The 18,143-nt window shown below is 47.0% G+C and overlaps 1 protein-coding gene across 1 annotated transcript; it reads right to left on the bottom strand.

Moving 5' to 3' along the window:
• Window positions 1-1,176: 1,176 nt before the first annotated feature.
• LOC125527121 (uncharacterized) lies at window positions 1,177-2,413 on the bottom strand. Its single transcript, XM_048691688.2, has 3 exons — window positions 1,994-2,413; window positions 1,792-1,908; window positions 1,177-1,714 (listed from the first exon to the last, which is right to left on the bottom strand). The coding sequence occupies exons 1-3, from the start codon at window positions 2,312-2,314 to the stop codon at window positions 1,637-1,639; spliced, it is 516 nt and encodes a 171-aa protein (XP_048547645.1). The 5' UTR covers window positions 2,315-2,413; the 3' UTR covers window positions 1,177-1,636.
• Window positions 2,414-18,143: the final 15,730 nt, after the last annotated feature.

The raw sequence follows: 18,143 nt of genomic DNA on the forward strand, positions 1-18,143 counted from the left end.
CGAACAAACTCCAGATCAGCCCCCCGAGAGTGTTTAGGGCTTGGCGGCGGCTCCGTATCGTAAAACGCGATGAATCCTTCTCTGTGATTTTTTCCTCCCCGAAAGTGAATATATGGAGTCAAGGTTAAGGTCGGTGGAGCGTCAGGGGGCCCACGAGGCAGGGGGCGCACCCAGGAGGTAGGGCGCGCCCCCACCCTCATGGCTAGGGTGTGGCCCCCCTGACGTGAATCTTTATTCCAGTATTTTTTATATATTCCAAAATAATTCTCCGTTGATTTTCAGGTCATTCCGAGAACTTTTATTTCTGCACAAAAATAACACCATGGCAATTCTGCTGAAAATAACGTCAGTCCGAATTTGTTCCATTCAAATCATGCAAGTTAGAGTCCAAAATAAGGGCAAAAGTGTTTGGAAAAGTGGATACGACGGAGATGTATCAATCACCTCCTCACCCGAGCTCGACGTGGCTCCATCGCTGATATACAGCTTTGCGGACCTCCAAGGTGGCTCACCAAAAGTGAAGCCAGCCGTTGAACGAATCAGATCGGGGCAACACCCCGGACACGCCATCGAACTCCAGATCTGACACCCCACCACGACTAAGGCGCCGAAGGAGGAAACCATATCTGCCATCCACGAACCACGAACCCAGCACATGTTCCGTCTTCTAGATGTCGTCGATGCAGACCACAATCTGCATCCGCTCCTGAACTACCTCCCAAGCTCCACGCCGCCGCTGGAAGGAGACAGGTCCACCACGAGGATGCCGCCGTCGCCACGCCATCCTTGCTTGAAAGGAGGTGTTCATGGCTTATTGGCTTAACTGTATTTTCGCCTTCATCCAAGATTGTATTTCTCGTGATTGTTACCAAGATTTGGTTAATCAATAAAGCTCCTCCCCCGCAAAAAAATAATGATCAATAAAGATCCTAATTTGCAAAAAGAAAAGGACACCTACGTAATCAGAGGACATATATAAAACAATGCATCTAGAGTGACAAGACCCAACTGCCCCAAGGATCTATTTAGTTGGTCTTGAACGCTGGGAAGAGACAAGGACATGGTCGCTAGACATGCATTCAGCATGGCAACAAATGTAATTACCCCCTAGCCTCGTGAGGGTTTATGCTCGATTATGTTAACATTAAGCACAACCAGCAAAAAAGGCTGGTACTCTAGAACAAAGACGATTACATGTTAAAGAAAATGAAACTTCAGAGCAAAGGCGACTTTGCGCAGCAACTTGCAAGTGTGCATTGATGGATTCGATATATTCATGAGCCTTCATATACACACTCACAACGATATCTCAGGGAAAACTGAACGGGGACACTTCCTCCATTCAAACGCAGAGTTCAGACAGCGAATGCTCCATGTGCAGAGGAGGGAGGGAGCAGGCAAGATCTTCTGCTCTTAGTCCACCTGCTGCTGTTTTTCCAGTGCTAACCCATCTGCTCTGCTCGATCGGCAACAAATTTACCAAAAACGAATACTACTAAGTACCACTACCTCTGTTCATTAACATAAGACGTTTTGGCAGTTCAAATTAAACTGCCAAAACGTCTTGTATTAATGAACACAGGGCGTACATCATAAGTATGTTCAGCGTGTTCATTGCTCTCCCAAGAAAACCAAATCAGAGGAAGCCGTCCCTGCGGTCCTGCTCCTCGGCGTCCTTGTTCGCCGTCTGCACGGCCTTGTACCACAGATACCCCTGGAATCCAGACAACTCCTCGATCAAGAAGTGCAAATTTAGTGTAGGATCGATCTGGGTATAAAAGATGGACGTACGGAGGTCGGGATGCCGGTGACGGCGAAGAAGCCGAGGATGGGCGCGTAGAGCGGGCTGTCGGTGCCCACCACGCCGAACACCGCCCGCCCGTTCGTGTACTCGAATATCGACCCGATCTGCACGCGGACGCGACGGTCAGCGGATCCCTTGAGCGGAGGAGGAGGAGAAGAAGGGGGATAAAGAAGGGTTGGAGGAACGTACGGCGGCGATGGCCGTCACGGCGGACGCGAGCAGGTAGGCGTAGAACGGGACCTGGGCGGCCTCGCCGTCCTGCCCCGAGGCCCCGCCCTCGTCGCGCGCCCACGGCGGGGGCTCGTCGGAGCCCGGCCGGGCCCAGGAGGGGACCTTCTCGTCCGCCTTCTTGCCCGACGACTTGGCGGCCGCGACCACCAGCCTTCGGCGCGACGACGACGGCCGCGTCGCGCACGGCGCGGCGCCCGCTTGGGAGGCGAGGCGAGGTTCGGGCTTCCGGCTCGGGCCGACGCAGCGCGAGCCGCAGAGGGAGATGGCTGCCGCGGCCATGGATGGATGCGAGCGCGAGGTCTTGCGGTGGGAGAGCTTGGAGCGCGGTGTGTGTGGAATCGACCGGGCGAGTGTGGATAGGACGTGCGCGGCGCACGGTGCACGGTTCGTCCTCCAGGAAGGTGGTCATCTGGGCCTACGTGCCTGAACGGGCCGGCCCGATTAGCAAAGGGCACAGCCCATTTACTAATCGGGACTTGGTGGGCCGTGCCATGCCCGGTTAGACGTGTCGAATATTGCATGATCCAGGAAGCCGTACTGCTCAGATGCTCAGGTCAAAATACTATCTACTAGATCAAGACTTTTTGGGATGCGTCACTTGGCTCTAATCCATCACTACTGCTTGTAACGAGAATTGGATTCCAACAGTGGAAGGTTCAATATTGTTGAGTGGATTTATCGAAGCATCGTTAGAAACGTCAAACAAACAAAGTTGCGTGATTTCTTCCCGCCAATGGATGTTGAGGAAATTGTACAGACTCCGCTAAGTACACACCAACTAGATGACTTCTCGGCTTAGCAACCAAAGGCCATCGGGTATTCATAGTGAGATCATCACATCATCTTCTATTAAGTATATATAAAGTAAGAGGGAAGACTAGTTGGAAGGGAGACCTGCGAATTCTGACGATTGGCGGAGGGGAAAACCGTCTACTGCGCTATAGCAAGTGCAAATCCGAGCAAAAGGTTGTGTTGTTCTGTGAAGATTGGCACGCTATTCCTTTCTTTCGTGGATCTATAAAACACATAAATATTGCATCATTAAACATGTGCTCCATCTGTGGCGATGAAGATACATAACACCACTCGTTAGGGTATCTCCAGCCGCGCCCTCAGAAAGACCTTCCCAAACGATTTTTTTACGTTGGTGTCGAAAAAATGGCCTAGTCGCGCCCTTAAGAGCCCGATTTTCGCCGGCCTCGATCGAAAACAGCGCCGGCGGACCCAGGCCGAATCCGGCGCGCTGGGGGATGCCCGGGGCCCAACGCGCCCGGGGGCGCCGGGGCGAGCTGTTTTGGCGCGAAAAAGCCGCGGGCCAGCCGCATCAGTGACACGGCGCCTCGTCTTCCCCCAACGGCCTCGGTTCCCGCGGGGAATCAATGCCAAGGCTGCCGCCGGTCAGCCTTGCCATTGATTCCTCACAGGCGGTGTGTCACGGGACGGCGCGCCGACGCCTCCCCTCCCTCGCACGCGTACACACGGGCGCGGCGCGGCTATATAGCCGGTGGCCTCCACTCGCCTGTGCCCACACCAGCCCCGCCCCTCGCCGCCGGCCAGCCCCTCCCTCTCCCTACCTCTCCCGAGCGCCGCCGCCCAGCCCCTCCCTCTATCTCTCTACCTCTCCCGAGCCCGTCGCTATGGCAGAACGCTTCACCGGAGACGAGGCGGCGGCCAACGGCTTCGGCCGCCGTTCGCTCCACGAACAGGAGTCCTGACTCCTGTTCCAAGCGAACATCCCGGCGCCGCCGGACATGCGCGCCGGGCCGACGGGGTGGAGACTCAGCGCCGGGGGAGTGCCCATTCCCCCGTTGCCCGACGCCGTGGCGAAGCCGAAGTACTTCGCCGAGGAAGTCGAGGTCGTGCGCGCCTCCCTCATCGACGCCCAACTCTCCCTCTCCCAGTACGCCGCCGACAACCACGCGGCTTGGGCGGCGTATTTCAAGCGCCGCCAGCAGCAGCGCTTGGCGTCCACCAACGGCGCGCCGGTGGTCGGCGGCCGGCAGAACAGCGAGGGGCGCCACCTGTGGTGGGGCGTCCCCGGCCGCACACTCGAGGGCGTGCTGACGTACCTCGAGGGCGGCAACGACCCGCCGTTTGCGTACCCGGCGAGGGTGGCCGCCCCGGCGCAGCACCGACGCGCCGAGCCATGGGCGCCAAGGAGGTTCGGGTCCTCCTCCTCTTCTTCCTCCTCCTGATCTTCATCGCACTCCTCCGGCACTCCGGCCCTGCTTGGCGTCAAGGCCGAGCCCGCGGCGGAGACGCCGCTCGGCCGGCGCACTTGCAGCGCCGGCATCGTCATCAACGAGGGCGGCCGGCGCGCCTACTCGTCGGCTCCTCCTCCGCGCTTCGTCAAGCCAAGGACGGAGCCGGGGCTCGCGCCGGTGAAGACGGAGCCGGGGCTCGCGTCGGTGAAGAAGGAGCCGGCCGCGCCGGTGACGACGGAGCTCGACGACGACGACACGGCCCTGGAATGGGCGCGCAGGGACTCCATAGCGATGGAGAAGGAGCGCCTGGAGAAGACGAAGGAGCGCCAGTGCACCGCCCTGCTTCGCTTCGCGGAGCGTCGACGCGGCCGCGACGAAGGCGGAGTCGTCGTCATCTACGACAGCGACGACGACGACAACGATGCGCCGTCACCAGTCCGCCATGGCGACGCCGGGCAGGGGTCCAGCAAGGGCGCCCGCGTCAAGGAGGAGAAGGCCGACGATGACGATGGCGGCGACGGCGACGACTTCAGCCAGTTTTTCCTTTAGATTAGTTTATATATATGTGCTATGTAATGAAAATCCGCGAACTTCGCCGAAATGTGCCGAAATTTATCGTGTTTGGCCGAAATTTATCGTGTTTAAGCCGAACTTCGCCGAACTTTTTTTATTTTAAAACGTGTCTGGGGGCGGCCCTGGAGCCGGCGACTGAGGACCAACTCGTCTTCAGGCCTAACTTTTACACCGGCTCATCCCCAGACGGTGATTTTAGGCGCCCACTGGGAGGCCAACGGCTGGAGATGCCCTTAGAGTGCACCATTGTGAGGTGTGTATGGGCTCTTCTCAACGAGGAAACGAGAGGTATGCTGGATTTTCAAAGGGGGCGATGCGCTGGAAGTTAGTTCTTTAACTTGATTGAAAACCTTCACCCTGTACATGTTGCAAGAATATCCGTGACCATGGGCAGTTTGCGTGCTAGGAGTAAGGCCATGCATGAAAAATATATTTAAGTCCCCGTTTGTCGCACACAATTTCATCGACCAACTATTCTCATATCTATCAATGACTAAACCGGAGATGGGAGTGGCTATTCCTCGTGTATCTGTGGCAGCTAAATGGAATCCGCCTCCAGTGATTTCGTGAAGATAAATGTGGACACTGGACTGAGCAGAGACATAGATTGGGAATCTGTCACTTTTGTGGCTCATGATGCAGCTGGACATTACCTTGGGGGCTCGACCATCTCTTTCGCCGAGCAGTTTGAAGCTGAGACAATGGAAGCAACTTTGGCTTGAATCTGAGATGGAGGAATCAAGACTTGGTCGAAGAAGCTTAGTGATTAAAGGTTTTGCCATGAACCAAGGAGTACGAATAAATTGTTTTTCTTAGGCAAAGTTCGAATAAATAGATGCATACTCTATCTAGAAGCCCGCTACCCCTACAACCAGCACACCATTTGTGTGGTTTGGAAATCCGCCTATGGGTGTGGGCTTTCTTGCCCTTATTTCTGATAATTGATAAAGGGGCAAATGATTACTAAAAAATTACATTGACGATCAATGAGGGGGTGGGAATCAAAGAGACGCCGATGGCTTGAGAGCATAATAGGTTTAATAATGTCGTAAAAAAACAGATTTTTTTGCGGGAATAAAAAAAAGAAATGGAAAAATAATATATTGGAAAGATGAAAGATTGTTTACTTATGTACGTATAAATGTTCATGCATATCAATAAAATGTTCATTGTCTATCTGATTTTTTCCGTGTATAAATAATTATATATTTATATTTTTTTGCATTTTTTATAGAAACATCTTTGAAAAAAGGTCTTTTAAGAAAGTTCTGATATAAGAAAATGTTTTGATATAAAAAGATATATATGTAAGAAAATTTTCTTACATCTCCCTCCATCCCTAATTATACACTAAAAGATGCCGTATGTGGACAAATCTAAGACACCTAATTTGTGACGGAGGTAATATGAATAACATCTTTAAGAAAAGATCTAGTATATAAAGCTATATTTGTATTAAAAATCAATTATTAATAAAAATATAGACTATTAAGAAGTTCTTACACATGTGAATATATGTTCATGTAATGTGGGAAAAAAATCAAGTCAAGAAAGAAGCTCAAAACTTATAAGTTCTAACTACGGGCAAACTGTATGGCAGGTTTTGTCTCCGAGGAGCGTGGTGAAGGCTTATTTATACTCAGTTCTAACATTAACCTTCTCCCACTGTATCCCCTAATTATTGTGTAGGCCAATGTGTTGTATCAAGCCGCTGAGGATGACAATATTTTCAGACGACCAAAGAGGTGCGTGAAGCAATTTGAAGCTAGGTGGTTAAAGGAAGAGACTGTTACTGAAATTGTTAAGGCTTCTTGGGAAAGAGCAAAGTTAGCAAGTATTAGCCCTTCACTAGCTGATCGAAAGATAGCCGTGCATGCCGATTTGCACACTTGAGATCGTGTAACTCTCAAGGGCCCAAAGCGAAGAATTAATAAATTAAAAAAAGAGCTAGAGAGACTGAGGCGTGGTCCCTTGAACACAGAATCACGGTGCCGACAGAAGGAGATTATTGTGGTAATTGAGAACCTATTGGACCAAGAGGAAATTTTTTGGCTACAAAGGGGTCGTGCAAACTGGTTGATGCACGGGGATCGTAATACATCGTTCTTCCACAACGCAGCCACGGCTAGGAAAAAGAGAAATAATATAAAGAAACTTTTAGATGATTCTGGGGTTTGGAGAGAAGGTAAGGAGCTGAAGAATCACATTACTGATTATTTTTCAAAACTCTTCACATCAGAAGTCCAGCATCCAAATCAAGAGCTTTTGTCCCTAGTTCGTAGGAGAGTGACGACTGAAATGAACAATGCTCTTCTTGCCCCTTATACTGCTGAAGATGTTCGCAAGGCGCTATTCGAGATTGGGGACTTAAAAGCTCCAGGGCAGATGGACTCCATGCTATCTTCTATAAAAGATTTTGGCCTATGCTAGGGGACGATCTAGTTGAGGAGGTCCTACAAGCCATCAATACGTGTACTATACCAGCTGGTTGGAACGATACTGCGATTGTGATTATTCCAAAGGTTAACACACCGGAAAAAGTAACCCAATTTAGGCCGATCAGTTTATGCAATGTGGTATATAAAATAATTGCAAAGATGGTGGCCCTTCGCTTGAAGGTTCTCCTGCCAGATATTATAAGCCCGACTCAGAGTGCTTTTGTGTCTGGCAGACTAATAACGGATAATATATTGATAGCTTATGAGTGTTTTCGCACAATCAAAAATAAAAGAGAAGGTAGAGAGGGCTTGTGTGCTATTAAACTGGATATGCACAAAGCTTATGACATAGTTGAGTGGCCTTTTTTGAAGGAGATTATGCTGAGACTGGGCTTCCGTCAAGATTGGGTGAAATTAATTATGCAATGCGTCTCAATGGTCGAATACAGAGTAAGGATTAACGCGGAGGATAGCGAGAGTTTTAAACCAACAAGGGGTTTGAGGCACGGTGACCCATTGTCACCATACCTTTTCTTGTTGTGCACAGAGGGATTGAATGCTCTACTTACACGGGCGGAGGAAATTGGAACTATTTCAGGAGTAAAAGTTTGTAGAGATGCCCCGCCCATCACAAACCTTCTCTTTGCGGATGATTCTTTGATTCTCGTGAAAGCCAACCAACACAATGTGGAAGCTCTGAAAACAGCGTTAGATTTATACTGTCAGGCATCGGGACAATTGGTAAGCATTAAAAAAATTCAGCATTTTCTTTAGCCCAAACACGAAGGTGGAGATTAGGGAACGATTGTGTATAACGCTGAATATAATGACAAAGGCCCTCGGTGATAAATATTTGCGCTTGCCAGCAAATGTGGGTGTAGATAAAACAGACTGTTTCCAATTTCTGATTGAACGGATTGTCAAGAAAATTAGTGGCTGGAAGGAAAAATTATTGTCTGCCGGGGGAAAGGAGATCCTGCTCAAGGTTGTGATCCAAGCCATACCCACCTATGCAATGTCGGTCTTTAAAATTCCTAAAAAAATTGTAAAGGAATCATTGACACGATAGCGCATTTCTGGTGGGGAGACGAGGAGAACCATAGGAGTATGCAGTGGATGGCCTGGTGGAAAATGTGTGTACCTAAAAACCAAGGGGGGTGGGATTTCGTGATATTCACTGTTTCAATCTGGCACTGCTCGCCAAACAGGCATGGCACCTTCTGGATAATCCAGATTCTTTGTGTGCCACAATTCTAAGGGCTAAATACTATCCTGATGGCGATTTGTTAAATTCTAAACAAAAGAAAGGCTCTTCTTTCACCTGGCAAAGTATTATGGTTGGCATAAATTCTCTGAAACGTGGCTATATTTGGCGTGTGAGGAATGGACAAAATATAAATATTTGGGAAGATGCCTGGATCCCAAATTGTGATACTAGAAAAGTTGTGACACCTAGGGGGGACAACTGTTAACTAAGGTGGGTGATTTGGTTGATCTTGTTTCAGTTCTTGGGACGAAGATCTGATTACACAAACAATGTAGCACATTGATGTTCAACGGGTTCTCTCAGTTCCAATCTCGCAACATGATATGCCAGATTTCATTGCTTGGAGCTATACGAAAAATGGTATGTTCTCGGTTCGGTCTGCTTATTTTGTGGAGTGGAACCACCAGTATGGAAGTAGACTAAGACATTCTAACGGGACGAGGCGAAGCACGGTTAATCCTATTTGGAGTAAGATATGGAAGTTATCGTGTCCGGCAAAAGTCAAAAATTTTATATTGCGTACATTACATGGAACACTTCCATGTCGGGTTACGCTCGCAAATAGACATATGAAGGTCACGCCCATTTGCCCTACTTGCTCTGAGGGTTCTGAAGATACAAAGCATATGCTTTTCCTTTGCAGTAGAGCAAAGGAGGTTTGGACAAGGCTGGGGATGGATGATATCATTGATAAAGCTTGCAAGGTTGACCTTGCTGGAGAGGCGGTGCTGGAATACCTACTACTTCTGCCAGACCAAGATTTGAGGATAATGGGTCATCACAATGTGCGTGAAATGATTGTTGTTTCAGCATGGTATCTATGGTGGGAAAGACGAAAGTTAGTGCACAAGGAGACAACTCAGAATGCACTTCAGATTTCAATGGGGATTCTAGCCCTTACGTCAAACTTCGTAAAAGCATCATCCCCCAAGGCTACTATGAAAAAGGGGGGTTGGTCATGTCCTCCTAGAGGTTTTCTGAAACTTAACGTTGACGCTTCTTTTTGAAGGAAATATGCCCTAGAGGCAATAATAAAGTTATTATTTATTTCCTTATATCATGATAAATGTTTATTATTCATGCTAGAATTGTATTAACCGGAAACATAATACATGTGTGAATACATAGACAAAAACAGAGAGTCACTAGTATGCCTCTACTTGACTAGCTCGTTAATCAAAGATGGTTATGTTTCCTAACCATAGACATGAGTTGTCATTTGATTAACGGGATCACATCATTAGGAGAATGATGTGATTGACTTGACCCATTCCGTTAGCTTAGCACTTGATCATTTAGTTTGTTGCTATTGCTTTCTTCATAACTTATACATGTTCCTATGACTATGAGATTATGCAACTCCCGTTTACCGGAGGAACACTTTGTGTGCTACCAAACATCACAACGTAACTGGGTGATTATAAAGGTGCTCTACAGGTGTCTCCGAAGGTACTTGTTGGGTTGGCGTATTTCGAGATTAGGATTTGTCACTCCGATTGTCGGAGAGGTATCTCTGGGCCCTCTCGGTAATGCACATAACTCAAGCCTTGCAAGCATTGCAACTAATAAGTTAGTTGCAGGATGATGTATTACGGAACGAGTAAAGAGACTTGCCGGTAACGATATTGAACTAGGTATTGAGATACCGACGATCGAATCTCGGGCAAGTAACATACCGATGACAAAGGGAACAACGTATGTTGTTATGCGGTCTGACCGATAAAGATCTTCGTAGAATATGTAGGAGCCAATATGAGCATCCAGGTTCCGCTATTGGTTATTGACCGGAGACGTGTCTCGGTCATGTCTACATAGTTCTCGAACCCATAGGGTCCGCACGCTTAAAGTTCGGTGACGATCGTAATTAGGGTTTTTGTGTTTTGATGTACCGAAGGTTGTTCGGAGTCCCGGATGTGATCACGGACATGACGAGGAGTCTCGAAATGGTCGAGACATAAATATTGATATATTGGAAGCCTATATTTGGATATCGGAAACGTTTCGGGTGACATCGGGATTTTACCGGAGTACCGGGGGGTTACCGGAATCCCCCCCCCCCTGAGGGTTATTGGGACTACATGGGCCATAAGGGAGAAGAGGAGGGCCGGCCAGGGCAGGCCGCGCGCCCCCTCCCCCTAGTCCGAATAGGACAAGGAAGGGGGGCGGCGCCCCCTTTCCTCTTTCTCCCTTCCTCCTTCCTTTTCCAACAAGGCAAGAGGGGGGAGTCCTACTCCCGGTTGGAGTAGGACTCCTCCAGGTGCACCCATAGGGCCGTCCGCACCTCCCCCTCTCCCTCCTTTATATATTGAGGCAAGGGGCACCCCATGACACACAAGTTGATCCTCGTGATCATTCCTTAGCCGTGTGCGGTGCCCCCTTCCACCATATTCCACCTCGGTCATATTGTAGCGGTGCTTAGGCGAAGCCCTGCGTCGGTAGAACATCATCACCGTCATCACGCCGTCGTGCTGACGAAACTCTCCCTCAATGTTTTGCTGGATCGAAACTCGAGGGACGTCACCGAGTTGAACGTGTGCAGAACTCGGAGGTGCCGTACGTTCGGTACTTGGATCGGTCGGATCGGGAAGACGTATGACTACTTCCTCTACGTTGTGTCAACACTTCCGTTGCCGGTCTACGAGGGTACATAGACAACACTCTCCCCTCTCGTTGCTATGCATCACCATGATCTTGCATGTGCGTAGGAATTTTTTTGAAATTACTACGTTCCCCAACAGTGGTATCAGAGCCTAGGTTTTATGCGTTGATGTTGTGCACGAGTAGAACACAAGTGAGTTGTGGGCGATATAAGTCATACTGCTTACCAGCATGTCATACTTTGGTTCAGCGGTATTGTTGGATGAAGCAGCCCGGACCGACATTACGCGTACGCTTACGCGAGACTGGTTCTACCGACGTGCTTTGCACACAGGTGGCTGGCGGGTGTCAGTTTCTCCAACTTTAGTTGAACCAAGTGTGGCTACGCCTGGTCCTTGTGAAGGTTAAAACAGCACCAACTTGACAAACTATCATTGTGGTTTTCATGCGTAGGTAAGAACGGTTCTTGCTAAGCCCGTAGCAGCCACGTAAAACTTGCAACAACAAAGTAGAGGACGTCTAACTTGTTTTTGCAGGGCATGTTGTGATGTGATATGGTCAAGACATGATGCTAAATTTTATTGTATAAGATGATCATGTTTTGTAACCGAGTTATCGGCAACTGGCAGGAGCCATATGGTTGTCGCTTTATTGTATACAATGCAATTGCGCTGTAATGCTTTACTTTATCACTAAGCGGTAGCGATAGTCGTGGAAGCATAAGATTGGCGAGACGACAACGATGCTACGATGGTGATCAAGCTGTCGCGCCGGTGACGATGGTGATCATGAAGGTGCTTCGGAGATGGAGATCACAAGCACAAGATGATGATGGCCATATCATATCACTTATATTGATTGCATGTGATGTTTATCTTTTATGCATCTTATCTTGCTTTGATTGACGGTAGCATTATAAGATGATCCCCCACTAAATTATCAAAGTATAAGTGTTCTCCCTGAGTATGCACCGTTGCGAAAGTTCTTCGTGCTGAGACACCACGTGATGATCGGGTGTGATAGGCTCTACGTTCAAATACAACGGGTGCAAAACAGTTGCACACGCAGAATACTTAGGTTTAACTTGACGAGCCTAGCATATAACAGATATGGCCTCGGAACACGGAGACCGAAAGGTCGAGCGTGAATCATATAGTAGATATGATCAACATATTGATGTTCACCATTGATACTACTCCATCTCACGTGATGATCGGACATGGTTTAGTTGATTTGGATCACGTGATCACTTAGAGGATTAGAGGGATATCTTTCTAAGTGGAAGTTCTTAAGTAATATGATTAATTGAACTTAAATTTATCATGAACTTAGTACCTAATAGTATCTTGCTTGTCTATGTTTGATTGTAGATAGATTGCTCGTGCTATTGTTCCGTTGAATTTTAATGCGTTCCTTGAGAAATCAAAGTTGAAAGATGATGATAGCAATTACACGGACTGGGTCCGTAACTTGAGGATTATCCTCATTGATGCACAGAAGAATTACGTCCTGGAAGCACCGCTAAGTGCCAAGCCTGTTGCAGGAGCGACACCAGATGTTATGAACGTCTGGCAGAGCAAAGCTGATGACTACTCGATAGTTCAGTGTGCCATGCTTTACGGCTTAGAACCGGGTCTTCAACGACGTTTTGAACATCATGGAGCATATGAGATGTTCCAGGAGTTGAAGTTAATATTTCAAGCAAATGCCCGGATTGAGAGATATGAAGTCTCCAATAAGTTCTATAGCTGCAAGATGGAGGAGAATAGTTTTGTCAGTGAACATATACTCAAAATGTATGGGTATCATAATCACTTGACTCAACTGGGGGTTAATCTTCCTATTGATAGTGTCATTGACAGAGTTCTTCAATCACTGCCACCAAGCTACAAAAGCTTCGTGATGAACTATAATATGCAAGGGATGAATAAAACTATTCCTGAGCTCTTCGCGATGCTAAAAGCCGCGGAGGTAGAAATCAAGAAGGAGCATCAAGTGTTGATGGTCAATAAGACCACCAGTTTCAAGAAAAGGGGCAAAGGGAAGAAGAAAGGGAACTTCAAGAAGAACAACAAACAAGTTGCTGCTCAGGAGAAGAAACCCAAGTCTGGACCTAAGCCTGAGACTGAGTGCTTCTACTGCAAACAGACTGGTCACTGGAAGCGGAACTGCCCCAAGTATTTGGCGGATAAGAAGGATGGCAAAGTGAACTAAGGTATATGTGATATACATGTTATTGATGTGTACCTTACTAATGCTCGCAGTAGCACCTGGGTATTTGATACTGGTTCTGTTGCTAACATTTGCAACTCGAAACAGGGGCTACGGATTAAGCGAAGATTGGCTAAGGACGAGGTGACGATGCGCGTGGGAAATGGTTCCAAAGTCGATGTGATCGCGGTCGGCACGCTACCTCTGCATCTACCTTCGGGATTAGTATTAGACCTAAATAATTGTTATTTGGTGCCAGCGTTGAGCATGAACATTATATCTGGATCTTGTTTGATGCGAGACGGTTATTTATTTAAATCAGAGAATAATGGTTGTTCTATTTATATGAGTAATATCTTTTATGGTCATGCACCCTTGAAGAGTGGTCTATTTTTGATGAATCTCGATAGTAGTGATACACATATTCATAATGTTGAAATCAAAAGATGCAGAGTTGATAATGATAGTGCAACTTATTTGTGGTACTGCCGTTTAGGCCATATCGGTGTAAAGCGCATGAAGAAACTCCATACTGATGGACTTTTGGAACTACTTGATTATGAATCACTTGGTACTTGCGAACCGTGCCTCATGGGTGAGATGACTAAAACGCCGTTCTCCAGTACTATGGAGAGAGCAACGGATTTGATGGAAATCATACATACATATGTATGTGGTCCAATGAATGTTGAGGCTCGTGGCAGATATCGTTATTTTCTCGCCTTCACAGATGATTTAAGCAGATGTGAGTATATCTACTTAATGAAACATAAGTCTGAAACATTTGAAAAGTTCAAAGAATTTTAGAGTGAAGTTGAAAATCATCGTAACAAGAAAATAAAGTTTCTACGATCTGATCGTGGAGGAGAATCTTTGAGTTACGAGTTTGGTCTACATTTGAAACAATGCGTAATAGTTGCGCAACTCACGCCACCCGAAACACCACAGCGTAATGGTGTGTCCGAACATCGTAATCGTACTTTATTAGATATGGTGCGATCTATGATGTCTCTTACTGATTTACCGCTATCGTTTTGGGGTTATGCTTTAGAGACGGCTGCATCCACGTTAAATAGGACACCATCAAAATCCGTTGAGACGACGCCTTATGAACTGTGGTTTGGCAAGAAACCAAAGTTGTCGTTTCTGAAAGTTTGGGGCTGCGATGCTTATGTGAAAAAGTTTCAACCTGATAAGCTCGAACCCAAATTGGAGAAATGTGTCTTCATAGGATACCCAAAGGAGACTGTTGGGTACACCTTCTATCACAGATCCAAAGGCAATAATTCGGAGTTTTTCTAGAGAAGGAGTTTCTCTCGAAAGAAGTGAGTGGGAGAAAAGTAGAACTTGATGAGGTAACTGTACCTGCTCCCTTATTGGAAAGTAGTACATCATAGAAACCAGTTTCTGTGACACCTACACCAATTAGTGATGAAGCTAATGATAATGATCATGAAACTTCAGATCAAGTTACTACCGAATCTCGTAGATCAACCAGAGTAAGATCCGCACCAGAGTGGTACAGTAATCCTGTTCTGGAAGTCATGCTACTAGATCATGATGAACCTACGAACTATGAAGAAGCGATGGTGAGCCCAGATTCCGCAAAATGGCTAGAAGCCATGAAATCTGAGATGGGATCCATGTATGAGAACAAAGTGTGGACTTTGGTTGACTTGCCCGTTGATCGGCAAGCAATTGAGAATAAATGGATCTTCAAGAAGAAAACTGACACTGACGGTAATGTTACTGTCTACAAAGCTCGACTTGTTGCAAAAGGTTTTCGACAAGTTCAAGGGATTGACTACGATGAGACCTTCTCACCCGTAGCGATGCTTAACTCTGTCCGAATCATGTTAGCAATTGCCGCATTTTATGATTATGAAATTTGGCAAATGGATGTCAAAATTGCATTCCTGAATGGATTTCTGGAAGAAGAGTTGTATATGATGCAACCAGAAGGTTTTGTCGATCCAAAGGGAGCTAACAAAGTGTGCAAGCTCCAGCGATCCATTTATGGACTGGTGCAAGCCTCTCGGAGTTGGAATAAATGCTTTGATAGTGTGATCAAAGCATTTGGTTTTGTACAGACTTTTGGAGAAGCCTGTATTTACAAGAAAGTGAGTGGGAGCTCTGTAGCATTTCTGATATTATATGTGGATGACATATTATTGATTGGAAATGATATAGAATTTCTGGATAGCATAAAGGGATACTTGAATAAGAGTTTTTCAATGAAAGACCTCGGTGAAGCTGCTTACATATTGGGCATTAAGATCTATAGAGATAGATCAAGACGCTTAATTGGACTTTCACAAAGCACATACCTTGACAAGGTTTTGAAGAAGTTCAAAATGGATCAAGCAAAGAAAGGGTTCTTGCCTGTGTTACAAGGTGTGAAGTTGAGTAAGACTCAATGTCCGACCACCGCAGAAGATAGAGAGAAAATGAAAGATGTTCCCTATGCTTCAGCCATAGGCTCTATCATGTATGCAATGCTGTGTACCAGACCTGATGTGTGCCTTGCTATAAGTCTAGCAGGGAGGTACCAAAGTAATCCAGGAGTGGATCACTGGACAACGGTCAAGAACATCCTGAAATACCTGAAAAGGACTAAGGATATGTTTCTCGTATATGGAGGTGACAAAGAGCTCATCATAAATGGTTACGTTGATGCAAGCTTTGACACTGATCCGGACGATTCTAAATCGCAAACCGGATACGTGTTTTTACTGAATGGTGGAGCTGTCAGTTGGTGCAGTTCTAAACAAAGCGTCGTGGCGGGATCTACATGTGAAGCGGAGTACATAGCTGCTTCGGAAGCAGCAAATGAAGGAGTCTGGATGAAGGAGTTCATATCCGATCTAGGTGTCATACCTAGTGCATCGGGTCCAATGAAAATCTTTTGTGACAATACTGGTGCAATTGCCTTGGCGAAGGAATCCAGATTTCACAAGAGAACCAAACACATCAAGAGACACTTCAATTCCATTCGGGATTTAGTCCAAGTGGGAGACATAGAAATTTGCAAGATACATACGGATCTGAATTTTAAAGACCCGCTGACTAAGCCTCTTCCACGAAAAAAACATGATCAACACCAAGGCTCCATGGGTGTTAGAATCATTACTGTGTAATCTCAATTATTGACTCTATTGCAAGTGGGAGACTGCAGAAAATATGCCCTAGAGGCAATATTAAAGTTATTATTTATTTCCTTATATCATGATAAATGTTTATTATTCATGCTAGAATTGTATTAACCGGAAACATAATACATGTGTGAATACATAGACAAAAACAGAGAGTCACTAGTATGCCTCTACTTGACTAGCTCGTTAATCAAACATGGTTATGTTTCCTAACCATAGACATGAGTTGTCATTTGATTAACGGGATCACATCATTAGGAGAATGATGTGATTGACTTGACCCATTCCGTTAGCTTAGCACTTGATCGTTTAGTTTGTTGCTATTGCTTTCTTCATAACTTATACATGTTCCTATGACTATGAGATTATGCAACTCCCGTTTACCGGAGGAACACTTTGTGTGCTACCAAACGTCACAACGTAACTGGGTGATTATAAAGGTGCTCTACAGGTGTCTCCGAAGGTACTTGTTGGGTTGGCGTATTTCGAGATTAGGATTTGTCACTCCGATTATCGGAGAGGTATCTCTGGGCCCTCTCGGTAATGCACATCACTTAAGCCTTGCAAGCATTGCAACTAATAAGTTAGTTGCAGGATGATGTATTACGAAACGAGTAAAGAGACTTGCCGGTAACGAGATTGAACTAGGTATTGAGATACTGACGATCGAATCTCGGGCAAGTAACATACCGATGACAAAGGGAACAACGTATGTTGTTATGCGGTCTGACCGATAAAGATCTTTGTAGAATATGTAGGAGCCAATATGAGCATCCAGGTTCCGCTATTGGTTATTGACCGGAGACGTGTCTCGGTCATGTCTACATAGTTCTCGAACCCGTAGGGTCCGCACGCTTAAAGTTCGGTGACGATCGTAATTAGGGTTTTTGTGTTTTGATGTACCGAAGGTTGTTCGGAGTCCCGGATGTGATCACGGACATGACGAGGAGTCTCGAAATGGTCGAGACATAAAGATTGATATATTGGAAGCCTATATTTCGATATCGAAAACGTTTCGGGTGAAATCGGGATTTTATCGGAGTACCGGGGGGTTACCGGAACCCCCCCGGGGGTTATTGGGCCTACATGGGCCATAAGGGAGAAGAGGAGGGCCGGCCAGGGCAGGCCGCGCGCCCCCTCCCCCCTAGTCTGAATAGGACAAGGAAGGGGGGGCGGCGCCCCCCTTTCCTCTTTCTCCATTCCTCCTTCCTTTTCCAACAAGGTGAGGGGGGAGTCCTACTCCCGGTTGGAGTAGGACTCCTCCAGGCGCACCCATAGGGCCGGCCGCACCTCCCCCTCTCCCTCCTTTATATACTGAGGCAAGGGGCACCCCATGACACACAAGTTGATCCTCGTGATCATTCCTTAGCCATGTGCGGTGCCCCCTTCCACCATATTCCACCTCGCTCATATCGTAGCGGTGCTTAGGCGAAGCCCTGCATCGGTAGAACATCAGCACCGTCATCATGCCGTCGTGCTGACGAAACTCTCCCTCAACATTTTGCTGGATCGGAACTCGAGGGACGTCACTGAGTTGAACGTGTGCAGAACTCGGAGGTGCCGTACGTTCGGTACTTGGATCGGTCGGATCGGGAAGACGTACGACTACTTCCTCTACGTTGTGTCAACACTTCCGTTGTCGGTCTACGAGGGTACGTAGACAAC

The sequence above is a fragment of the Triticum urartu genome, chromosome 1A (genome assembly GCF_056163025.1).
Source record: "Triticum urartu cultivar PI428250 chromosome 1A, HENAU_Tu73, whole genome shotgun sequence".
NCBI lineage: Eukaryota > Viridiplantae > Streptophyta > Magnoliopsida > Poales > Poaceae > Triticum > Triticum urartu.